The sequence below is a fragment of the Oncorhynchus mykiss genome, chromosome 9, assembly GCF_057628025.1.
Source record: "Oncorhynchus mykiss isolate SJ-2025 chromosome 9, ASM5762802v1, whole genome shotgun sequence".
In the NCBI taxonomy this organism is placed as follows: Eukaryota; Metazoa; Chordata; class Actinopteri; order Salmoniformes; family Salmonidae; genus Oncorhynchus; species Oncorhynchus mykiss.
This window is the reverse complement of record NC_143030.1, coordinates 18,631,787-18,657,776: the sequence shown is the minus strand read 5'-3', so window position 1 is coordinate 18,657,776 and position 25,990 is coordinate 18,631,787. Positions and strand designations below refer to the sequence as shown.

General features: G+C 40.3%; 3 protein-coding genes across 3 annotated transcripts; all 3 read left to right on the top strand.

Moving 5' to 3' along the window:
* Positions 1-755: 755 nt before the first annotated feature.
* cxcd2 (CXC chemokine d2) lies at positions 756-3,563 on the top strand. Its single transcript, NM_001124562.1, has 4 exons — positions 756-875; positions 2,845-2,968; positions 3,139-3,222; positions 3,492-3,563. The coding sequence occupies exons 1-4, from the start codon at positions 812-814 to the stop codon at positions 3,556-3,558; spliced, it is 339 nt and encodes a 112-aa protein (NP_001118034.1). The 5' UTR covers positions 756-811; the 3' UTR covers positions 3,559-3,563.
* Positions 3,564-10,715: 7,152 nt separating this feature from the next.
* LOC118966175 (permeability factor 2) lies at positions 10,716-14,160 on the top strand. The gene is made up of 4 exons (XM_036989276.2): positions 10,716-11,079; positions 11,636-11,759; positions 11,892-11,975; positions 13,731-14,160. The coding sequence occupies exons 1-4, from the start codon at positions 11,016-11,018 to the stop codon at positions 13,795-13,797; spliced, it is 339 nt and encodes a 112-aa protein (XP_036845171.1). The 5' UTR covers positions 10,716-11,015; the 3' UTR covers positions 13,798-14,160.
* A 5,555-nt stretch (positions 14,161-19,715) lies between these two features.
* LOC110531606 (permeability factor 2) lies at positions 19,716-22,465 on the top strand. Its single transcript, XM_021614893.3, has 4 exons — positions 19,716-20,140; positions 20,645-20,768; positions 20,906-20,989; positions 21,853-22,465. Exons 1-4 carry the CDS (start codon positions 20,077-20,079, stop codon positions 21,917-21,919), a joined length of 339 nt encoding a protein of 112 aa, XP_021470568.2. The 5' UTR covers positions 19,716-20,076; the 3' UTR covers positions 21,920-22,465.
* The last annotated feature ends 3,525 nt before the right edge of the window (positions 22,466-25,990 follow it).

Here is a 25,990-nt window from a genome sequence, read left to right as displayed (position 1 = left end):
TAAACAGCCGATCAGAGTAGAGAGGGGGAGAATCTACTACAACATACTGGGATACTGGACAATATCAATGTTCAGATGAGAGCCAGGTTTTACCACCTTGGTGAACTTCATTTCCTTGGCGTAATGGACTGCCAAGAATTTGAAACAATGTCACAAAAGTTCAACACCTGCAAACGAGAGCCTTTCAAAATATGCCATGTACTTAAGGCTGGTCTTGTCGAATTGTACAGTTCACAAATGGTACAAGACAAATCACCTGGACAGCTCCTCAGCATTTAGTTCTAGCATGACCTGACACAGACAGTGTCTGAGGCAGGACGGGGCTCAATAGAAAGTGCCTTCCCATCCTCAGACCTCAACACACGTCACTGGTTCAGTGTCCATACAGGATAGAAGGGAGGTGTTTCATAAAAAGGTGATTCTGACAATGAGAAGTGGTGAGTTTTTTGTGAAATTCTCTGGTAGAGAAGGGCTGCTGTTCAGACATGCATTATGTGGGAGGGGAGAAGAGGGGAAATGGGTGGGTGAACACTAATGTTACCAGATACAAGACTTGGTGTGCTTCCCGTCCACTCTGGAATGTGGTCTTTCGAGTCACTTTCACAGAGCTCAGACCATATAATATGTCTCTCTTACCATGATGCAGCAGACAGAATCTAAACTGGAGACGAGAAGAGCAACTCAACAAAGAAAACTGTTGAACTCAGAAATTCACTGCAACTGAAGAAGAAGAAGACTGCAGCTGGCTTACTGGTCTACCTTCTGATACAACAGCCACACTGCAACTACAGTCTACAGAGTCAAGATCATCATGAATACTGCAATGACTGTTATTGTTCTTCTGGTCTGCTCAGACGTCATCTGCATGATACAAGGTAATTGGCTTAAAAATCTGTCTGTAGAACTGTTGATGACAATTAGTATCATGTTTTAATATTTTGTAGAAAATTAAACATATCTAACTATAGAATTGTGGACTATGGGTGTGTACTATACTACCGGTCAAAGGTTTCAGAACACCTTCTCATTAAAGGGTTTTTCTTTATTTGTACTATTTTCTACATTGTAGAATAATAGTGAAGACATCAACACCATGAAATGACACACATGGAATCATGTAGTAGCCAAAAAAGTGTTAAACAAATCAAAATGTACTTTATATTTGAGATTCTTCAAAGTAGCCACCCTTTGCCTTGATAACAGCTTTACAAACTCTTGGCATTCTCTCAACCAGCTTCACCTGGAATGGTTTTCCAACAGTCTTGAAGGAGTTCCCATATATGCTGAGCACTTGTTGGCTGCTTTTCCTTCACTCTGCGGTCCGACTCATCCCAAACCATCTCAATTTGGTTTAGGTCGGGGGATTGTGGAGGCAAGGTCATCTGATGCAGCACTCCATCACTCTCCTTCTTGGTCAAATAGCCTATACACAGCCTGGAGGGTCATTGTCCTGTTGAAAAACAAATATAGTCCCACTCATCCCGAACCAGATGGGATGGCATATCGCTGCAGAATGCTGTGGTAGCCATGCTGGTTATGAGTGCATTGAATTCTAAATAAATCACAGACAGTGTCACCAGCAATGCACACCCACACCATAACGCCTCCTCTGCCATGCTATACAGTGGGAAATACACATGCAGAGATCATACGTTCACCCACACCGAAGCCTCTCAAAGACACAGCGGTTGGATCTAAAAATCTCCAATTTGGACCCCAGACCAAAGGACAGATGTCCACCAGTCTAATGTCCATTGGTCGTGTTTCTTGGCCCAAGCAAGTCTCTTCTTCTTATTGGTGTCCTTTAGTAGTGTTTTTGTTTTTACAGCAGTTTGACATTGATCGCCTGATTCACACAGTCTCCTCTGAACAGTTGATGTTGAGATGTGTCTGTTACTTGGAACTCTGTGAAGCATTTATTTGGGCTGCAATTTCTGAGGCTGGTAATTCTCATGAACTTATCCTCCACAGCAGAGGTAACTCTGAGTCTTCCTTTCCTGTGGCGGTCCTCACGAGAGCCAGTTTCATCATAGCGCTTGATGGTTTTTGCGACTGCGCTTGAAGAAACTTTCAAAGTTGTTGTAATTTTCTGGATTGACTGACCTTTGTGTCTTAAAGTAATGATGTACCGTTGTTTCTCTTTGCTTATTTGAGCTGTTCTTGCCATAATATTGACTTGGTATTTTACCAAATAGGGCTATCTTCTGTATTCCAACCCTACCCTGTCACAACACAACTGATTGGTTGAAACGCATTACGAAGGAAAGAAATTACACAAATTAACTTTTAACAAGGCACACCTGTTTTAATTGAAAGGCATTTCAGGTGACTACCTCATGAAGCTGGTTGAGAGAATGCCAAGAGTGTGCAGCGCTGTCATCAAGGCAAATGGTGACTATTTGAAGAATCTCAGATATAAACTATATTTTGATTTGTTTAACACTTTTTTGGTTACTATGTGATTCCATATGTGTTTTTACAATGTTGAAAATAGTAAAATAAAGAAAAACCCTTGAATGAGTAGGTGTTCTTAAACTTTTGACCAGTAGGGCATGTTATTAATTTCTTGCAATAGCCACTAAAACGTCAAGGCCGGGTTTCAATCCGTATAACATTGTCGATAACATTGCCTTTAAAAGGTACATTATCTCGTTGGCTGAGATCAGCAAATGTTGCGCAGTAAATGTTGCAGATGTCTGCTCATTTAGAAATTACTTTTAAATGTCGAGATTGCTGTAACATGGTTTCAGAGTGAATCCATACTAAAGCTGGTATAGGAAATTGTTGATGAATGAGGAGGGAGACTAAAGTGTTTTGTTTGACTTTCTCTTTAATTCTCTACAGGGAGAACTATACAAGATCCTCGGTGCCGCTGTCCTACAGTACACACAGGGGGGGTGAATATCAGTTTAATCAGGAAACTGACCTATTACCCTCCTCGCTCACACTGCTCTAAGGAAGAACTCATGTGAGTTATTGTACTATACAGTGCTGTACTGTCATGTAATGTACTGTACTTACAGAAAATGAAATGCACACTCTCCAAATATATATTTAAATGATCAATTCAATTTGATTAAAAAATCTCTCTCCCCCCACAATTCCCCCCCCCCCCCCCTCTCTCTCTCTATCAATCAGTGTCACACTGAAATCCGGAGGTTTGCTCTGTCTCGAACCAAATGGGAGCTTTGCCAAAAAACTGATTAAAAGACAGACCAAAGTGTAAGTTTATATGTGTATTGTATTGCACAAGCTATGTTAGTCCGAATTCTGTTATTCTTTATAAGTTATTTTTGTGAATTTAGTTGTTCAATATTAGCAGTATTTTGTACACTATATATAAAAAACTCTGTTTACTGTTTCAATGTGTGCCATTGGCTTAAGGAACATGGGCCATACATTTTCCCTGAATTAAATATGGTTTGAAGTACAGTATCTGCTCTACCACGTAACTCAAAGGGTTAATCAGCACACCTTCTTCTCTCCTACAGAAATCAACAGCGTCAGAATCAACGTTCCATTGAGACTCTCTCCACACATACCACCACTAGCACTTGATCACTCTTTGTCTGGCACTGGAAGCTGTGCCACCCTGCAACCCCTCGGCTTGCCTTTGAAGCGGGGTTGGCCCCAGTCAAGTCTTGAATGGGTGATCGTAACCAGAACAAGTGGTGTTGGAGCGCCAGTAGGGGGCACTGTTTCCTCTGGTCCAAAGAGACATGAATCCTTTCCTGCATTGACATTACCCACTGGCCTAATGGGTGGAATGTAATTCATATGTTTCATAATTTCATAATTAATTAATGTACATATTTTTTTGTTGTTGCCGAAAATCCGGTGTTTCTATGTGAAACAGTTTTGTTATATTTCAGTCTTCTGTGGTGTATATTGTTAGGTTCTAAATGAACCTAGTAAAACTCACTTGACGATTCGTAAAGCTTAAACCAAGTTTATTCTCCCATTGGGTCAATACAGCTGCTTCAGACAAAAGACATATTCACACAAGCACTGATATTTAACCCTTTCTCCTATGCTGAGTCTCCTCCTACACATCTGAATAGCCAATACATCTCTGTCGCTAGACAGAACCTTAGTGATACCTGTTCTTCCTCACTTCATCTGACCTGACCTCTAACCCAAAGTGCTTACTCCTCTTATCAGTGCTGCCACATGTGATCGTTTTCCCTGCACTCAGCACATTCCAAGCTTAATTGCACCCACCGTATACCTTCCTCCTACAGATAACCATTAACTTCTGGTGTAGACCCTCTCCAGACCATAGCACTCAATATTTTAATAGGATACCTGATAATCAACCCTATTTCAAGTTTTAGGAGTCAGAACCCAGAATCCATCAATATAAAGTAAAATATTTGGGTGCAAACTCAAAATGTAATACATTTCAACTATATCTGACGTGAATCTGACATGAATCTTCTTTTCTAAGCCCATAACCATGTGTGTGAAGTATATACTTTTGTTTCAAATGTGGATTTGTTTAAGACTACCAAGAAACAATCTGTGTGACCCTGATATAGCCCACTGCAGTAAAAGGTTTAAATCAATGCGTCAGGACAGTGATGGGGACACTGCCCTACGAAGAGTGCCATCCTTCTATATATTTATATAAACAGTATAGGAATAATATAATAGTATTGTTGATATAAAACCTGTCTTTAAGGTATTTATTTTCAAAGGAATTTCATACGTTTCTTGTCTGTATACAAAAGGTATTTTAAAAATAAATACAACAAACAATAATAGGACATAGATTAGTTAGTTGATCAAATAATGGATGTACACATATCACACCTTGAGCACTGCACAACGATTGTATTCTTGGACAAATGTACTTTATTTAATACAACTTTTAATGAAACAGTATACCTGTTCTGCCAAGTCTGTCTCCGTGCCAAACCAGACCATAGCATCAGCTCTCATACCCTATATGCCGTGCTCTACTGTACCAGACTGTAACATATCATTTATACACTGAGTGTACAAAACATCAGGAATTCCTGCTCTTTCCATGACATAGACTGACCAGGTAAATCCAGGTGAAAGCTATGATCCCTTATTGATATCACCTGTAAAAATCCACTTCATTCAGTGTAGATGAAGGGGAGGAGACAGGCTAAAGGAGGATTTTTAAGCCTTTTCGACAATTGAGACATGGATAGTGTATGTGTGCCATTCAGAGGGTAAACGGGCAAGACAAAATATTTAAGTGCTTTGAACAGGGGGGTATGGTAGTAGGTGCCAGGATCACTGGTTTGTGTCAAGAACTGCAATGCTGCTGGGTTTTAAATGGGCTAGCACCCCTGTGAAACGCTTTCGACACCTTGTAGTCCATGCCCCAACAAATTGAGGCTGTTCTGAGGGCCAACTCAATATTATGAATGTGTTCCTAATGTTTTTTACACTCTGTGTATATGTCTTGCTTGGAAAAACCAACAACCACAAGTCCACGACACAAGTCCATCACCACCCACAGTTCAACAACGAGGCCATCCCTGAGCTATACAGACAAATAAACACAACCTGACTCAGTTACAGTACATTACCCATCCTGACAACTGACCCTCATTTTCAAGCTTCCGGAAGTGTGATCTAAGTGGGAGAAAAAATACACTAGTACACCAGAGTACATGTAATGTCTGCATAAGTGCAATGTAATTACTAGGTGTTACACAGGATTTTGCTTGTTAAAAGGAAGTGTATCTTGATGGGTACTTACTTGTTATTATAGTGTAACGATAGCAGGTGGTGGAAAAAGTACCCAATTGTCATACTTGAGTAAAAGTAATGATACCTTAGTAGAAAATGACTGAAGTAAAACTGACCCAGTAAAATACTCCTTGAATAAAAGTTCAAACGTATTTGGTTTTAAATATACAATACTTCAGTGTCAAAAGTCAAATCCTTTCACATTCCTTATTAACCAAATCAGACGGCCCGATTTTCTTGTTTTTAAAATGTATGGATAGCCAGGGGCACACTCCAACACTCAGATTACAACATTAAGACAAAAAACATTTACATTTGTTTGGAAAAAACAGTAGGATGAATAAACATGTGGATAGAGTCCATTCCCTAATTTACAATTCCATAATTTACATAATTTACTAACGAAGCAACTGTGTTTAGTGAGTCCACCAGATCAGAGGCAATAGGGATGACCGGGGATGTTGTCTTGACAATGTGTGAATTTGACCACTTTCCTGTCCTGCTAAGCATTTGAAATGTAATGTGTACTTCTGGCTGTCAGGGAACATGTATGGAGTACAAAGTAAATCATTTTCTTTAGAACTGTAGTGGTGTCACGATCGTCGTAATGATGAGACCAAGGCGCAGCGTGCATAGAGTTCCACATACTTTTAATAAAGAGAAACTCACTGAACAAAACATATAAAGAACAACGAACGAAACGTAAAGCTATACAACTAGTGCAGACAGGCAACTAAACATAGACAAGATCCCACAACTAACAATGGGGAAATGGCTACCTAAATATGATCCCCAATCAGAGACATTGATAAACAGCTGTCTCTGATTGGGAACCATATCAGGCCAACATAGACATACAAACACCTAGATGACCCACCCTAGCCACAGGGAGAAACAGCTTACTATGGGCAGATCGTAAGAAGAGGGGTTAAAGTAAAAGTTGTCAAAAATATACAGTACCAGTCAAAACTTTGGCCACACCTCCTCATTCAAGGTTTAATTACATGTTTTACTACTTTCTACATTGAAGAATAATAGTCAAGTCATCAAAACTATGAAATAACACATGTCAAATACATTTTATATTCGAGATTCTTCAAAGAAGCTACCCTTTGCATTTCAATAAACAGGTGTGCCTTGTTAAAAGTTCATTTGTGGAATTTCTTTCGTTCTTAATATGTTTGAGCCAATCAGTTGTGTTGTGACAAGGTAGGGGTGGAATTTAGAAGATAGCCCTATTTGGTAAAATACCATATTATGGCAAGAACAGCTCAAATAAGCAAAGAGAAACGACAGTCCATCATTACTTTAAGACATGGAGGTCAGTCAATACGGAACATTTCAACAACTTTGAAAGTTTCTTCAAGTGCAGTTGCAAAAACCATCAAGTGCTATGATGAAACTGGCTCTCATGAGGACCGCCACAGGAAAGGAAGACCAAGAGTTACCTCTGCTGCAGAGGATAAGTTAATTAGAGTTTACCAGCCTCAGAAATTGCAGCCCACAGAGTTCAAGTAACAGACACATCTCAACATCAACTGTTCAGAGGAGACTGTGTGAATCAGGCCTTCACGGTCAAATTACTGCCACTGTGTCTTCTTATTGTCTCGGCCTTAGACCTATACATCACAGTGTCAAGGCATACAATATGAACTAACAGGTTATAGAGCAAACAACGCAATTATCACAACACGTAGGCTGTAATTACCTGGCTTGGTTTCCACAGTGATTTTACCCACGCACCGCTACTGATTTTAGAAATGTAAGAAATAGGATAAGGTTGTCAGGATGGGTAATGTACTGTATAAGTACACAATCATTACAAATAAGTTCCCCACAAGATACACTTAATTTTACCTAGCTAAATCCTGTGCAAAAAGTAGTAACTACATTGTACTTAGCAAACATTTTTCATGACTCTCCTGGTCGAGGATCCAAGGCCTCAGAATAGCTTGGCAAATGGCTGATGATAGCAATATAAAGAACTATTCAACTATTTTTGTTAAGATAGGAATGTGATTTTGGTTTTCTAATGAGATAATGTTTTTCATGTAATTTGCACATTAACTAAGCCACACACCGAATGCAGACAGAAGAGTGCTTAAAAGGACTCATTAAGAATTAACATATTCAGACCAGCAGACGTGAAGCATGAGCTAAACGTTACAAATGGTTGAAACGCTAAGACCAAAAAAGTGTAGCTGTGGCTACACGGCTGAAAATGGTTAGAACTTTGAATATCCACACGAGGTGAAGAAGATAAAGATCCGACCTTAATATTGCCAGTCTGCAGCTGGTCCTAGAACTTTGACTAAAGACACGAGGTCTCAGACAACCATTGGTGCATCTGAATATCTGTTCTATTTGAACACTCCACTACAAGACGAAGTCAACTACAAAGAAGAACATTGTGACCTCTGGTGGACAACCAGAGTGTTACACCCATCGCACCATTCCCCATAGAAGGATTTATTGGTTTCAACAGAGAGATGATGAACAAAGACATCGACGCATAAATAAACTCAGCAAAAAAAGTAATGTCCTCTCACTGTCAACTCTGTTTATTTTCAGCAAACTTAACATGTGTAAATATTTGTATGAACATAACAAGATTCAACAACTGAGACATAAACTGAACAAGTTACACAGACATGTGATTAACAGAAATGTATTAATGTGTCTCTGAACAAAGGGGGGGTCAAAATCAAAAGCAACAGTCAGTATCTGGTGAGGCCACCAGCTGCATTAAGTACTGCAGTACAAGTTCCCAGACATTTCTGGGGGGAATGGCCCTAGCCCTCACCCTCCAATCCATCAAGTCCCAATGCTCAATGAGATTGAGATATGGGCTGTTCGCTGGCCATGGCAGAACACTGACATTCCTGTCTTGAAGGAAATTACGCACAGAATGAGCAGTATGGCAGGTGTCACTGTCACGCTGGAGGGTCATGTCAGGACGAGCCTGCAGGAAATGTACCACATGAGGGAGGAGGATGTCTTCCCTGTAACGCACAGCGTTGAGATTGCCTGACAACAAGCTCAGTCCGATGATGATGTGACACACCGCCTCAGACCAAGACGGACCCTCCACCTCCAAATCAATCCCGCTCCAGAGTACAGGCCTCGTTGTAACGCTTGTTAGAACCAAAACAAGGACCCCTTAAAAGTATGTGTTACCAAATGGCCCTTCAACTTCACTCAGATCAATGTCCCTTAAATCTTGTCCAGGACAGGAGACCAATGATGTAATGCTACTGAAGTGGACACAGAGTTGCAGTGAAGCTGGATAGACAGTTTGGCTTGAATAAAGGATTGTATTTCTCTTAACTATTGCTGGTTAGAGTTGGAGCTATTGTGATGGTGTGTCCATTAAAATACAAAGAGGAGGTTGAATTCAACAAGTGATAAAAGGCAAGTGTAAGGAATTTTCAACAGATACTGAAGCTACAGGTAACTGCCAAAATAAAGGAAACACCTACATAAAGTGTCTTCAATGCACCGTGGCATGGATTCTACAATTGTCAAGGAACAAATGTTTGTTTTTAACTGACTAGCCCAGTTAAATTAAATAAAATAAATAAAATAAAATCAATTTGGCAACTTTCTTAAGCCAAAAAGCTCAAGCGCCTCATCCATGTTTGAAAGTAGTGGGTGGTTTAGCAACGCTTCCAAAAAAGACTAATGACCAATTTGTCATTGGAAAAATGAAGAACTTACCAGCGCTATTCATAGATATCGCTGGAGTCACAGGGATGTCAAAGGTTGGATTTTAACCCAGGTCTTCCACAGAAGAAGCCAACGTCTTAGTTGTTAGCCCAATAGGACATTCCTTATTAGGAATCACATCTGCTACAGTAATACAGATAAATAATTTAAAGTGGCAATACTCTTCCCGTCAATGAACTGAGTTGCTATTTATTAAGTCAAAAAGGCAGTCAGTGGATTGTCACACACGCACGCACGCAAGCACACACACACACACACACACACACACACACACACACACAAACAGACAAATTACCTTACTTTTAGTTTGTTTTGGGAGGGTTTAGTAGTGTAGAACAGTGTTGCAACATATCTCCTCAGTCTGAAACTCAATGAAATTCAATGAGTCCGGAATGACCAAAGTAGTCTGAGTAATACCAGTCTGTTTGGCTTATAAGCCTTTATCATTCCTTTCCATGCCACTATGTGTCATATGATCATCTTTGAAGTGTAATGTTGGCTAAACAGACTGGCATCCAGACTATGACCAATGACTCCGACTCCCTGGCACACTGCTACTGGACGTGGGAGTGTGTGTGTTTTTCTGAGGGGGGTGAAAGGTTGACATGTAAGCTCCTTTCAAGTAGTTCAGTGCTGTGACATGTGGTCAGAAGTGCCTACCCTGTCAAAATTAATGTGAATTTTTCTACAATAAGCCGCCTCTAATGTCGAGTTGATCAGAAATACAATGAACTGGGAATGGCAGAACGCAAAACTCATAGTAAACAGCCGATCAGAGTAGAGAGGGGGTGAATCTACTACAACATACTGGGATACTGGACAATATCAATGTTCACATGAGAGCCAGGTTTTACCACCTTGGTGAACTTCATTTCCTTGGCTTAATGGACTGCAAAAAAAATACAACAATGTCACAGAAGTGCAACACCAACAAACGAGAGCCTTTCAAAATATGCCATGTACTTAAGGCTGATCTTGTCAGATTGTAGAGTTAACAAATGGTACAATACAAATCACCTGGACAGCTGCTCATATTTTGGTTCCAGCATGACCTGACACAGACTGTCACTGAGGCAGGACATGGCTCACTAGAAACGCACATCAACCCACATCACTGGTTCAGTGTCCAAAAAGAATGGAAGGTAGCTGTCTCATAAAAAGGGGATTCTGACAATGAAAAGTGGTGAGTTTTTTGTGACATTCTCTGGTAAAGAAGGGCTGCTGTTCAGATATGTGTTAAGTGGGAGAGCAGGGGAGGGGATGGGACATAAGTGAGTGAACACTTATTTTCCCAGAAGCAAGACTTGGTGTGCTTCCCGTCCACTCTGGAATGTGGTCTTTCGAGTCACTTTCACAGAGCTCAGACCATATAAGATGTCTCTCTTACCATGATGCAGCAGACAGAATCTAAACTGGAGACGAGAAGAGCAACTCAACAAAGAAAACTGTTGAACTCAGAAATTCACTGCAACTGAAGAAGAAAAAGACTGCAGCTGGCTTACTGGTCTACCTTCTGATACAACAGCCACACTGCAACTACAGTCTACAGAGTCAAGATCATCATGAATACTGCAATGACTGTTATTGTTCTTCTGGTCTGCTCAGACGTCATCTACATGATACAAGGTAACTGGCTTAAAAATCTGTCTGTAGAACTTTTGATGACAATTAGTATTATTTAGTAGAACTTTGAACTTATACTGAGTGTACAAAACATTAAGGACACGTAGGAAGCTTTGGAGTCAAAATAGGCCAGCGTCCCTGTGGAACACTTTTGACACCACTTCCTGACAAATTGAGGCTGACCTGAGGGCAAAAAGGGATGGGTGCAACTCAATATTAGCAACGTGTCCTTAATGTTTTGTACACTCAGTGTATATCTAACAATATAATTGTGGACTACGGGTGTGAACTGTGTTATTAGTTTCTTGCAATTTACAATTAAACTTTAAGTCCGGCATTTAATCTGTATAACATTGTCGATAATGCGCCTTTTAAAGGCAATGTTACCTCGTTGGATGCGATCATATTTATGGACATTAAAAGCTCAAATGGAAATGACCTTTGAATGTCAAGCTCACTGTAACATGGTCTCAGATTGAAACCTGCCTAAAACTAGATTAGGAAAATGTTGATGAAGAGACTAAGGTGTTTTGTTTGACTTTCTGTTTTTTCTCTACAGGGAGAGGTATACAATATCCTCGATGCCGCTGTCCTAAAGTACACGCAGGGGGGGTGAATATCAGGTTAATCAGGAAACTGACCTATTACCGTCCTCGCTCACACTGCTCTAAGGAAGAAGTCATGTGAGTTTTTATACCATACTGTGCCGTACTGTACTGTAAGAAAATTAGATGCACGCTTTCCAAATATATTTCAATTATTCATTTAATTAAACACCCCTTCTCTCTCTCTCTCTCTGTCTGTCTCCCTATCAGTGTCACACTGAAAACCAGGGGTTCGCTCTGTCTCGACCCAAATGGGAATTTTGCCAAAACACTGATTGAAAGACAAATCAAAGTGTGAGTTTATGGATGTTTTATTGCACAGGATATTTTATGAAGTCAGAATGATGTTATTATTTGGAGTGATGGTTGCTGATAATGGACCTCTGTACGCATATGTAGATATTCCATTAAAAATCAGCCGTTTCCAGCTACAATAGTCATTTACAACATTAACAATGTCTACACTGTACTGTCTACACTGTGTTTTTCTAAGTGACCACAAACTTTTGAATGGTGGAGTACATATATTAATCATTTTTATTTCATTTGATATATTGGGCTCCTGAGTGGCTCAGCGGTCTAAGGCACTGCATCTCAGTGCTTGAGGCCCCTGAGGCTTCGCTACAGACACCCTGGTTCGATTCCAGGCTGTATCACAACCGGCTGTGATTGGGAGTCCCATAGGGCTACTCATAATTGTCCCAGAGTCATCCGGATTTGGCCAGTGTAAGCCGCCACTGTGAATAAGAATTTGTTCTTAACTGACTTGCCTAGTTAGATAAAGTTAGATAATGTCATCTATGTGTGCCATATAGATCATGGGCCATTTACAGGTACACCTGAACACTTGAGTATATGAGGGATACAAAGAATATTGAAAGCAGGTGCTTCCACACAGGTGTGGTTCCTGAGCAATTCCTAAGCAATTAACATCCCATCATGCATAAAAATGCTGGGCAGGTCCAGTTATTTTGGCTACCATGGTTATTCACCCATAGGATGACGATGCCCCCCATCACAGGGCACGACTGGTCACTGAATGGTTTGATGAGCATGAAAACAATGTAAACCTTATGCCCTGGCCGTCTCAGTCACTAGATCTCAACTCAATTGAACACTTATGGGGAGATTCTGGCGCGGCGCTTGAGACAGTGTTTTCACCACCATCAACAAAACACCAAAATATGGAATTTCTCGTGTAATAAGGATGTTGCATCCCTCCAATAGAGTTCCAGACACTTGTAGAATTTATCTCAAGGCGCGTTGAAGCTGTTCTGGCTCGCAGTGGCCCAACGCGCCATTAAGAGAAAACAATGTTGTTGTTTCCTTTATTTTGTCAGTTACCTGTATTTTCCTCTAAATAAATATGGTTTGAAGCTTCACAGGGTAGGGTACAGTATCGATTCTTCCATAAATATAAACATCCATGAAGCTTAACAGAGTACAGAGTACTCTCTATTCTGAAGAAAATGTATTCTTCCATAAAGCTTAACAAAGTACACTCTCTATTCTGACGAAAATGTATTCTTCCATAAAGCTTAACAGAGTACACTCTCTATTCTGAAGAAAATGTATTATTCCATAAAGCTTAACAAAGTACACTCTCTATTCTGAAGAAAATGTATTCTTCCATAAAGCTTAACAGAGTACAGAGTACTCTCTATTCTGACGAAAATATATTCTTCCATAAAGCTTAACAGAGTACACTCTCTATTCTGAAGAAAATGTATTCTTCCATGAAAGTTAACAGAGTACAGGATCTATTCTGAAGAAAATGTATTCTTCCATGAAAGTTAACAGAGTACAGGATCTATTCTGAAGAAAATGTATTCTTCCATGAAAGTTAACAGAGTACAGGATCTATTCTGAAGAAAATGTATTCTTCCATAAAGCTTAACAGAGTACACTCTCTATTCTGACGAAAATGGATTCTTCCATAAAGCTTAACAGAGTACAGGATCTATTCAGCCATAAATATAGTCTGCCATGAAGCTTATGTATTCTAACATGTATCTCAGAGGGTTAATCAGCACACCTTCTCTCCTACAGAAATCAACAGCGTCATAATCAACGTTCCATTGAGACTCTCTCCCCACATACCACCCCTAGCACTTGATCACTCTTTGTCTGGCACTGGAAGCTGTGCCAACCTGCAACCCCTCTGCTGGCTTGCCTCTGAGGTGGGGTTGGCCCCAGTCAAGTCTTGGATGGTAGACAACAACCAGAACAAGTGGTGTTGGAGTGCCAGTAGGGGGCACTGTTCCCTCTGGTCCAAAGAGACTTCAATCAATGAGTCAGGACAGTGATAGGGACACTGCCCTACAAAGGGTATTATTTATTTGTATATATTTCTATGTTTTATGTATACAGTATAGACATTAAGGAAGAACATAATAGTATTGTTGATATAAAACCTGTCTTTGATATATTTATTGTCATGTATTTAATGTTTTCAAATAAAACAAACAATAATAAGACATAGATGACTTGTTTTCTGAACAATTTGCTCAACAATTAGTTGTTTGTGTACTTAATCAAATAATGGATATACACATCACACCTTGAGCATTGCACTAGAATTGTATTGTTGGTCAAAATTTAATTAAACTTGTAATGAAACAGTATACCTGTTCTGCCAAGTGCCAAGTCTGTCTCTATGCCAAACCAGACCATAGCGTCAACTCTCATTCCCTATACGACATGCTCTACCAGACTGGACCATATCATATATACACTGAGTGTACAAAATATCAGGAATTCCTGCTCTTTCCATGATATGGTAGTAAGTGCCAGGTGCACCGGTTTGTGTCAAGAACTGTAATTCTGCTGGGTTTTACATGGCCCAGCACCCCTGTGGAACACTAGTGTAGATATACATTTCTTGGGAAAACCTACAATCACAAGTCCATCACCACCCACAGTACAACAGTGAGGCCAACATGGATGTTCTCGTGATAAATGTGTGAATTGGACCACTTTCCTGTTCTACTTAGCATTCGAAATGTAATGAGTACTTTTGGGTGTCAGGGAACATGTATGGAGTAAAAAGTAAATGATTTTCTTTAGAACTGTAGTGGGGTTAAAGTAAAAGTTGTCAAAAATATACAGTACCAGTCAAAACTGGACACACCTCCTCATTCAAGGGTTTTTCTTTATTTGTACTATTTTCTACTTTGTAGAATAATGGTGAAGACATTAAAACTATGAAATAACACATATGGAGTGATGTAGTAACCAAAAAGTGTTAAATAAATCAAAAAATATTTTATATTTGAGATTCTTCAAAGTAGCCACCCTTTGCCTAGATGACAGCTTTGCACACTCTTGGCATTCTCTCAGCCAGCTTCATGAGGTAGTCACCTGGATTGCATTTCAATTAACAGTTGTGTCATGTTAAAAGTTAATTTGTACATTAATACATTTGAGCTAATCAGTTGTGTTGTGACAAGGTTGGGGTATCAGGTTTGAAGGTAAGACCCAGATGCAGACTGTGTCAGAGTTACAATGTATATTACAGCAACAGGGCAGGCAAACGACAGGTCAAGGCAGGCAGATGTCAGTAATCCAGAGGTGGGGCAAAGGTACAGCACAGCAGGCAGGCTCAGGGTCAGGGGCAGGCAGAGTGGTCAGGCATGCGGGCTCAGAGACAAGACAGGCAAGGGTAAAAATCAGGAGGGCGAGAAAAAGAGAGACTGGGAAAAGCAGGAGCTGAGACAAAAATGCTAGTAGACTTCGCAAACAAGACGAACTGGCAACAGACAAACAGAGAACACTGGTATAAATACACAGGGGATAATGGGGAAGATGGGCGACACCTAGAGGGGGTGCAAATGATACGTTCATTAGAGTTACCAGCCTCAGACATTGCAGCTCAAATAAATGCTTCACAGAGTTCAAGTAACAGAAACATCTCAACATAAACTGTTCAGAGGAGACTGCGTGAATCAGGCCTTCATGGTCAAATTGCTGCCACTGTGTCCTCCTATTGTCTCGGCCTTAGGCCTATACATCACAGTGTCAAGGCATATGAACAAACAGGTTATAGAGCAAACAACGCAATGATCACAACACATAGGTTGTAATATGGCTTTTTTTAACCTGGCTTGTCTTCCACAGTGATTCTACCCACACACTGCTAAGCTTTTAGAAACGTAAAATATAGGATAAGGTTGTCAGGATGGGTAATGTACTGAATAAGTACACAATCATTCCAAATAAGTACACTGCAATAAACACTTCATTTTATAGCTAAATCCTGTGCAATTTAACAATTTAACCCATATGGTATGTTTTATTTTGGGGATAAGTGATTCAAATGTCAGGCATGATACTAATCATTGCTTCATTGGATGGACATACTATAGACCAAGTCAAAGTGTACACATATTTGGAAGTGTGGGCTGATGACAAGCTGAGCTTCACTATTCATGTGGATAACTGTAATGAAGCTCAAGATGAAAATAGGTTTTTATTAACGGCATAAGGCTTGTTTTTCTCTGGAGGTTAGGAAGGAGCTGGCTGGTATGATGTACATTACTAGCGGTTACAGATTTTAGTGATGTTATATATATGCAGGCCTCAGCCACTACACTGAGTGTACTTGACTCAGTATATCATGCGGCCCTCAGGTTCATTAACAGTGAAAAACATCTAACACATCATTGTGATCTCTACAGAGCCGTTGGCTGGTGTCAACGGGTGTATAGAGGCGAAGTCAGGTGAAGGAGAGTAGAGTGATGTAAACAGGCGCACTTGTCACGTTCTGACCTTAGTTATTTTGCTATGTCTTTGTTTTAGTATGGTCAGGGCGTGAGTTGGGTGGGTTGTCTATGTTCCTTTTTCTATGTTTTGGAATTTCTGTGTTTGGCCTGGTATGGTTCTCAATCAGAGGAAGCTGTTTATTGTTGTCCCTGACTGAGAACCATACTTAGGTAGCCTGGTTTCACTTTTGAGTTGTGGGTGATTATTTTCCGTGTTAGTGTTAGTTACCACACGGGACCATTTCGTTTGTTTCACTTGGTTATTTTGTACTTTTGTAGTGTTCAGTTTGTCTTATTAAAATGGACACTTACCATGCTGCAAATTGGTCCGACCTCTCTTACTCCTCATCAGAGGAAGACGACGAACGTTACAGCACTTTTATTTTAGTAGCATAAAAGAGAGCACTACATAAATCAAATGCGCTCAAAACACGGAACATACAAAAGTAAAGCGCGTAATAAAACACCACAAAAACATGAAACAATTACACACAAATACATGATGGGAAACCGAGGGTTAAATACAAGTAGACTGATGGGGGAAATGAAAACCAGGTGTGTATGGAAACAAGACAAGACAAATGGATAAATGAAAAATGGCGCAGCGTTGGCTAGAAAGCCGGTGACGTGGCGGAAGTCGTGACAGCTGGTCGTCGTTGACCTTGCGTAGGCTTTAACACTGGAACACACTGATTTAAAAGACATCAGGGGTAAAATGCCACTTTATTATTTTTTTATCAGGCCAGTAAATAAATATAAATTACGGTCCCATTCTCATTTGCTTTAACAGTACCAAGAATTAGAACAGGTCATGGTAGAAATAGTTTTAGTTACTCAGCTTCATGGTCCTGGGACTCTCTCCTGAACATTTTAAAATGTGATGATGTAGTTACATTGATGGAGTTTAAACACTTGATCGATGTAAATTTCATAGAAGACTGTAATTGTCTTTAGGACAGCTGTTTTTTAGTTATGATATTCCTGTTGTTTTGACATAATATATAATTGTTGCACTGTATGTGTGCTTTGTTTAATGTTGTGTTAGTGTATGTAAGTTATTTTGTCTGAAACTTTATTCCCCCTGCTGCTGTTGAACCAGGTCTCTCTTGAAAAATAGATTTTTTCTCAATGAGAAAAACCTGTATAAAAAAGGTTAAATAAATGTAAAAAAAATAAGTGTCTTCAATGCATCAGGGCATAGATTCTACAAGTGTCAATGAACAAGAGTGTTTCCCTGCACACAGACACACACAAACTTCCATAACATAAGACCCTTATCAGTTTGGCAGCTCTGAAGACTTTGTTAAGCCATCAAGGACAAGCATCTCAACCATGCTTGAAAGTAGTGGGTGGTTTAGTAATGCTTCCAATGAAAGACTAATAACCAATTTGTCCTTGGAAATAAGAAATATCAGTGTTATCCATAGGTATTGTTTGAGTCACAGAGATGTCACTGGCAGGATTTGAACCCAGGTCTCTCACAGAATAAGCTAACATCTTAATTGTTAGCCCAATAGGAAATACCTTATTATGAATCACATCTGCTACAGTAAGGCATGAAATAATTTAGTGTTAACAATCTTTCTTTCATTGAACTGAACTATTTATTGAGTCACAGGGACAGTCAGTTACTGGTACTGTTTGAATTCTCGCCTGTCCCCGACCGGCCTTTTGCCTACCCCTTTTGGTATAATAAATATTGGAGTTCAACCATCTGCCTCCTGTGTCAGCATTTGGGTCTCGCCTTGTGCCCTTATGAACTAGGCAAGTCAGTTAAGAAATAAATTATTATTTTACAATGACGCCCTACCCCGGCCAAACCCTCACCTAACCCGTATGACACTGGGCCAATTGTGCGCCGCCCTATGGGACTCCCAATCACAGCCGGTTGTGATACATTCTGGTATCGAATCAGAGTCTGTGGTGACGCCGCTAGCACTGAAATATAGTGCCTTAGACCTCTGTGCCACTCTCAAATTTGATTAAGGCACAGAGATACCGTGACGAGATCCTGAGGCTAATTGTGTGACCGATTTTTTTAAGGCATCTGTCTCGTTGTGTAAATGATTGGAGACAGGCGCAGGAAGACGTAGTAGGGGGTTTTAATACTTCACCCAAAAATACAACATGCCATGAAAAGGCACGGGGACGAAGCCCAAAACAAACACTTATACAAAAACACAGGGATGTAACCCAAACAAAACAGTGAGGGTAAACCTCTAATAAATAAACAGGACACGTAATAACAATTGCACAATACACACAGCTTGAAAGCCGAAACAACAAAGCATAGGTACTCAGTAGGCCAACAGACATGGGAACAATGACCGACCAAGACAAAGCTGAACAGAGGGCAAATATATACAATTACTAATCAGGGCTTCCAGAACTGGTGCATAGAATGAGCAGCAGAACATGGGGGAACCGTGACAGTCTGTGACCAACTGATGCATATCAGTCATGTGAAATCCATAGATTAAGGCCTAATAATTTATTTCAATTGACTGCATGTCTTATATGAACTGTAACAGTAAATTCTTTGAATTTGTTGTATGTCTCGTAAATATTTTTGTTAGACTATTACATGCCTTTGCAGATTTTTTTTTCCAGTTAGCAACCCATCTAGAGGCCGCCACCGTTCTTTTTGCTCATGGCCTATGAAGGCATTTCCAAATAAACCACTCTTCCATGTTCTGCAGAAGAAGTGATGGATATTGGTTTCTGCCGTACCTGTATCAGCGATATAATTAAATTACTGGAACGGCAGTGACAAGACTTGGATAGTTTCTATGAGCGATTTGATCAGAAATACAATGAACTGGGAATGGCAGAACGCAAAACACATAGTAAACTGACGATCAGAGTAGAGAGGACGAGAATCTACTACCACATACTGGACAATATCAATGTTCAGATGTGAGCCAGGTTTTACCACCTTGGTGAACTTCATTTCCTTGGCTTAATGGACTGCAAAAAAATGTCACAAAAGTTCAACACCTGCAAACAAGAGCCGTTCAAAATATGACATGTACTTAAGGCTGGTCTTGTCGAATTGTACAGTTCACAAATGGTACAAGACAAATCACCTGGGTAGCTCATCCACTTTTTGTTCCAGCATGACCTGACACAGTGTCTGAGGCAGGACAGGGCTCAATAGAAAGTGCCTTCCCATCCTCAGACCTCAACACACGTCACTGGTTCAGTGTCCATACAGGATAGAAGGGAGGTGTTTCATAAAAAGGTGATTCTGACAATGAAAAGTGGTGAGTTTTTTGTGAAATTCTCTGGTAGAGAAGGGCTGCTGTTCAGACATGCATTATGTGGGAGGGGAGAAGAGGGGAAATGGGTGGGTGAACACTAATGTTACCAGATGCAAGATTTGGCGTGCTTCCCCTCAACTCTGGTATGTGGTCTCTCAAGCCACTTTCACAGAGCTCAGACCATATAATATGTCTCTTTCCATGACGCAGCAGACAGAATCTAAACTGGAGACGAGAAGAGCAACTCAGCAAAGAAAACTGTTGAACTCAGAAATTCACTGCAACTGAAGAAGAAGAAGACTGCAGCTGGCTTACTGGTCTACCTTCTGATACAACAGCCACACTGCAACTACAGTCTACAGAGTCAAGATCATCATGAATACTGCAATGACTGTTATTGTTCTTCTGGTCTGCTCAGACGTCATCTACATGATACAAGGTAACTGGATTTTGATGACAATTAGTATCATGTTTTAGTATTTAGTAGAACGTTGAAGCTTTGGTAGAACGTTGAAGCTTTGGAGTCAAAATAGGCCAGCGTCCCTGTGGAACACTTTTGACACCACTCCCTGACAAATTGAGGCTGATCTGAGGGCAAAAAGACAATATTAGTAACGTGTCCTTAATGTTTTGTACACTCAGTGTATATCTAACTATAGAATTGTGGACTATGGGTGTGAACTATGTTATTCATTTCTTGCCACTTACAATAAAGCTTTAAGTCCGGGATACAATCTGTATAACATTGTCGATAATGCGTCTTTTGTTGGCTGAGATCATATTTATGGTAGAAAAAAATATCAATTGGAAATTACCTTTGAATGTCAAGCTCGCTGTAACATGGTTTCAGATCGAACCCCGCCTAAAACTAGATTAGGAAAATGTTTATGAATGTAGAGGGAGACTAAAGTGTTTTGTTTGACTTTCTGTTTTTTCTCTACAGGGAGAGGTATACAATATCCTCGATGCCGCTGTCCTAAAGTACACGCAGGGGGGGTGAATATCAGGTTAATCAGGAAACTGACCTATTACCGTCCTCGCTCACACTGCTCTAAGGAAGAAGTCATGTGAGTTTTTATACCATACTGTGCCATACTGTACTGTAATGTAAGAAAATTAGATGCACGCTTTCCAAATATATTTCAATTATTAATTTAATTAAACACCCCTTCTCTCTCTCTCTCTCTGTCTGTCTCCCTATCAGTGTCACACTGAAAACCAGGGGTTCGCTCTGTCTCGACCCAAATGGGAATTTTGCCAAAACACTGATTGAAAGACAAATCAAAGTGTGAGTTTATGGATGTTTTATTGCACAGGATATTTTATGAAGTCAGAATGATGTTATTATTTGGAGTGATGGTTGCTGATAATGGACCTCTGTACACCTATGTAGATATTCCATTCAAAATCAGCCGTTTCCAGCTACAATAGTCATCTACAACATTAACAATGTCTACACTGTACTGTCTACACTGTGTTTTTCTAAGTGACCACAAACTTTTGAATGGTGGAGTACATATATGAATCATTTTTATTTCATTTGATATATTGGGCTCCTGAGTTTCGCAGCGGTCTAAGGCACTGCATCTCAGTGCTTGAGGCGTCACTACAGACACTGGTTCGATTCCAGGCTGTATCACAACCGGCCGTGATTGGGAGTATTTTCCTCTAAATAAATATGGTTTGAAGCTTCACAGGGTAGGGTACAGTATCGATTCTTCCATAAATATAAACATCCATGAAGCTTAACAGAGTACACTCTCTATTCTGAAGAAAATGTATTCTTCCATAAAGCTTAACAGAGTACACTCTCTATTCTGACTAAAATGTATTCTTCCATAAAGCTTAACAGAGTACACTCTCTATTCTGACTAAAATGTATTCTTCCATAAAGCTTAACAGAGTACACTCTCTATTCTGAAGAAAATGTATTCTTCCATAAAGCTTAACAGAGTACACTCTCTATTCTGACTAAAATGTATTCTTCCATAAAGCTTAACAGAGTACACTCTCTATTCTGACTAAAATGTATTCTTCCATAAAGCTTAACAGAGTACAGGATCTATTCAGCCATAAATATAGTCTGCCATGAAGCTTATGTATTCTAACATGTATCTCAGAGGGTTAATCAGCACACCTTCTCTCCTACAGAAATCAACAGCGTCAGAATCAACGTTCCATTGAGACTCTCTCCAAACATACCACCACTAGCACTTGATCACTCTTTGTCTGGCACTGGAAGCTGTGCCAACCTGCAACCCCTCTGCTGGCTTATCTTTGAAGTGGGGTTGGCCACAGTCAAGTCTTGAATGGGTGATCGTAACCAGAACAAGTGGTGTTGGAGCACCAGTAGGGGGGACTGTTTCCTCTGGTCCAAAGAGACTTCAATCAATGAGTCAGGACAGTGATAGGGACACTGACCTAGAAAGTGGCTGTCCTTTTAATGTGTTTATTATATGTAGGTATTTATATTTTATATTTATACAGTATAGACCTTAAGGAATAATGTAATAGTATTGTTGATATAAAACCTGTATTTGATATATTTATAGTCACGTATTATTTCTTCAAATAAAACAAACATTTATGGGACATAGATTACTTGTTTTCTCAACAATCTGCTAAAAAATGTGTTGTATTTGTACTTAATAAAAAAATGTATATATGCATATCACACCTTGAGCACTGCTCTATGGCTGTACTGTTGGTCAAATGTAGTTCATTTAATTAAACTTTTAATTAAACAGCATACCTGTTTTGCCAAGTTTGTCTCTACGCCATATCATAACATATCATCAGCTTTCATACCCTATATGCCATGTTCTACTAGACTGTACCATATCATATTTACACTGACTCTACAAAACATTAGGAACACATTCTTAATGTTGAGTTAGACCCCCTTTTGCCCTCATAACATACTCAATTCATCAGGGGCATGGACTCTACAAGGTTTCCAAAACATTTCACAGGAATGCTGGCCCATGTTAACTTCAGTGGTTTCCACAGTTGTTTCAAGTTGGCTGGATGTCCTTTAGGTGGTGGACCATTCTTGATACACACAGCAAAATGTTGAGCATGAAAATCCCAGCAGCGTTGCAGTTCTTGACACACTCAAAATGGTGCGCCTGGCAAATGCTACCATAACCCGTTCAAAGGCACATAAATATTTGTCTTACCCATTCACCCTCTGAATGGCACACACACAAAATCCATGCCTCAATTGTCTCAACCCTTAAAAATCTGTCTCCTCCCCTTCATCTACACTGAAGTGGATTTACTGTGATAAGGGATCATAGCTTTCACAGGGATTCACCTGGGAAGTCTATGTCATGGAAAGAGCAGGTGTTCTTAATGTGTTATACACTCAGTGTATATACCATACCACCATATCATACTATAAACCACACCACCATATCTATCATATCTCATCTTATACCAAGATGGTATGAGTCAGACGTCCTTTGTCCTAGTCTTGTCGTAGTCTTGCCGTGTATATACAGTGCCTTGCGAAAGTATTCGCCCCCCTTGAACTTTGCGACCTTTTGCCACATTTCAGGCTTCAAACATAAAGATATAAAACTGTATTTTTTTGTGAAGAATCAACAACAAGTGGGACACAATCATGAAGTGGAACGACATTTATTGGATATTTCAAACTTTTTTAACAAATCAAAAACTGAAAAATTGGGCGTGCAAAATTATTCAGCCCCCTTAAGTTAATACTTTGTAGCGCCACCTTTTGCTGCGATTACAGCTGTAAGTCGCTTGGGGTATGTCTCTATCAGTTTTGCACATCGAGAGACTGACATTTTTTCCCATTCCTACTTGCAAAACAGCTCGAGCTCAGTGAGGTTGGATGGAGAGCATTTGTGAACAGCAGTTTTCAGTTCTTTCCACAGATTCTCGATTGGATTCAGGTCTGGACTTTGACTTGGCCATTCTAACACCTGGATATGTTTATTTTTGAACCATTCCATTGTAGATTTTGCTTTGTGTTTTGGATCATTGTCTTGTTGGAAGACAAATCTCCGTCCCAGTCTCAGGTCTTTTGCAGACTCCATCAGGTTTTCTTCCAGAATGGTCCTGTATTTAGCTCCATCCATCTTCCCATCAATTTTAACCATCTTCCCTGTCCCTGCTGAAGAAAAGCAGGCCCAAACCATGATGCTGCCACCACCATGTTTGACAGTGGTGATGGTGTGTTCAGGGTGATGAGCTGTGTTGCTTTTACGCCAAACATAACGTTTTGCATTGTTGCCAAAAAGTTCAATTTTGGTTTCATCTGATCAGAGCACCTTCTTTCACATGTTTGGTGTGTCTCCCAGGTGGCTTGTGGCAAACTTTAAACAACACTTTTTATGGATATCTTTAAGAAATGGCTTTCTTCTTGCCACTCTTCCATAAAGGCCAGATTTGTGCAATATACGACTGATTGTTGTCCTATGGACAGAGTCTCCCACCTCAGCTGTAGATCTCTGCAGTTCATCCAGAGTGATCATGGGCCTCTTGGCTGCATCTCTGATCAGTCTTCTCCTTGTATGAGCTGAAAGTTTAGAGGGACAGCCAGGTCTTGGTAGATTTGCAGTGGTCTGATACTCCTTCCATTTCAATATTATCGCTTGCACAGTGCTCCTTGGGATGTTTAAAGCTTGGGAAATCTTTTTGTATCCAAATCCGGCTTTAAACTTCTTCACAACAGTACCTCGGACCTGCCTGGTGTGTTCCTTGTTCTTCATGATGCTCTCTGCGCTTTTAACGGACCTCTGAGACTATCACAGTGCAGGTGCATTTATACGGAGACTTGATTACACACAGGTGGATTGTATTTATCATCATTAGTCATTTAGGTCAACATTGGATCATTCAGAGATCCTCACTGAACTTCTCACTGAGTTTGCTGCACTGAAAGTAAAGGGGCTGAATAATTTTGCACGCCCAATTTTTCAGTTTTTGATTTGTTAAAAAAGTTTTAAATATCCAATAAATGTCGTTCCACTTCATGATTGTGTCCCACTTGTTGTTGATTCTTCACAAAAAAATACAGTTTTATATCTTTATGTTTGAAGCCTGAAATGTGGCAAAAGGTCGCAAAGTTCAAGGGGGCCGAATACTTTCGCAAGGCACTGTATATATTTACATCTTTCTTCGCATGTTTTATATATTTTCTTTTCCAAAAACTCAACTTCAAAACACTCTCCTGCAACCTGCCTCACCAATTTATATAAAAAAAAAAAATATTTACCTCAAATCTGAAATCCACAACAGAAGCTAGCCAGAAGCTAACCAGAAGCTAGCCAGAAGCTAACCAGAAGCTAGCCAGAAGCTAGCCAGTTTACTGGCTAACGTTAGTACTCAGCTAACCACGGTTTGTGGTCATCAGCTATCCTTTAGCTCGAAAAGCTATTGCCAGTTTTGTACAACACAACTCAGACCAGAACATACCGGACCTATTTTTCTCTCCATATCCCCGGATTTCAACCGCAAGCTCTGGCCATTTACACCTGGATCTCGCAGCTAGCTAGCTGCTATCCGTGTGACTATTGGCTTACATCGATCCCGGAGCAAACATCAATTTTTCCGGAGCTAACCAGCTGAAGAGTTCCATCAGCCACTCCTGGGCTACAATCACCTATCCGGACCCGTTTTACTGCTGATGCAGAGCCCCACCGGGCCTTCACGACTGGACTACCGACGTTATCTGCCCGAGGGAGTTACTGGCCCCTCCGTCGCGACGTTACCTGAAAGCCCATCTGCGGCCCGCTAATCGTTAGCTGTCTTATCGGCTGCTATCTGAATAGGTATATCGGACAATTTTTCTTGGGTCACTATAACTATATCTATTTTGCCAATTGGATTGGTCCCCTCTACCAGACGAAACACACTAATCTACCGACAGAAACGCACGAGGTGGCTAAAAACAGACCTCCATCCTATGCTAGCTTGCTACCGATGGCCCAGCTAGGTTTCTGAATCGCAGTTACCCCACAACATTTTACGACAAGATAGAACTGCCAAAGGGGGCGGAGTTGCAATCTACTGCAGAGATAGCCTGCAGAGTTCTGTTTTACTATCCAGCTCTGTGCCCAAACAAACAAAAAATCCACATCTCCAGAAACAAGTCTCTTACCATTGCCGCTTGCTATAGACCACCGTCTGCCCCCAGCTGCGCCCTGGACACCACACGCAAATTGATTGCCCCCGATCTATCTTCAGAGCTCATGCAGCTAGGCAACCTAAACTGGAACATGCTTATTAACACCCAAGCCATCCTACAATCTAAGCTTGA

Bases quoted from the DNA above. Each gene is read 5' to 3' on its own strand.
- LOC118966175 (XM_036989276.2), top strand. From the start codon at position 11,016: ATGAATACTGCAATGACTGTTATTGTTCTTCTGGTCTGCTCAGACGTC. The intron at 11,080-11,635 runs GTAACTGGCTTA...TTTTCTCTACAG, and splicing joins CGTCATCTACATGATACAAG to GGAGAGGTATACAATATCCT. The intron at 11,976-13,730 runs GTGAGTTTATGG...TCTCTCCTACAG, and splicing joins ATTGAAAGACAAATCAAAGT to AAATCAACAGCGTCATAATC.
- LOC110531606 (XM_021614893.3), top strand. From the start codon at position 20,077: ATGAATACTGCAATGACTGTTATTGTTCTTCTGGTCTGCTCAGACGTC. The intron at 20,141-20,644 runs GTAACTGGATTT...TTTTCTCTACAG, and splicing joins CGTCATCTACATGATACAAG to GGAGAGGTATACAATATCCT. The intron at 20,769-20,905 runs GTGAGTTTTTAT...TCTCCCTATCAG, and splicing joins TGCTCTAAGGAAGAAGTCAT to TGTCACACTGAAAACCAGGG.
- cxcd2 (NM_001124562.1), top strand. From the start codon at position 812: ATGAATACTGCAATGACTGTTATTGTTCTTCTGGTCTGCTCAGACGTC. The intron at 876-2,844 runs GTAATTGGCTTA...AATTCTCTACAG, and splicing joins CGTCATCTGCATGATACAAG to GGAGAACTATACAAGATCCT. The intron at 3,223-3,491 runs GTAAGTTTATAT...TCTCTCCTACAG, and splicing joins ATTAAAAGACAGACCAAAGT to AAATCAACAGCGTCAGAATC.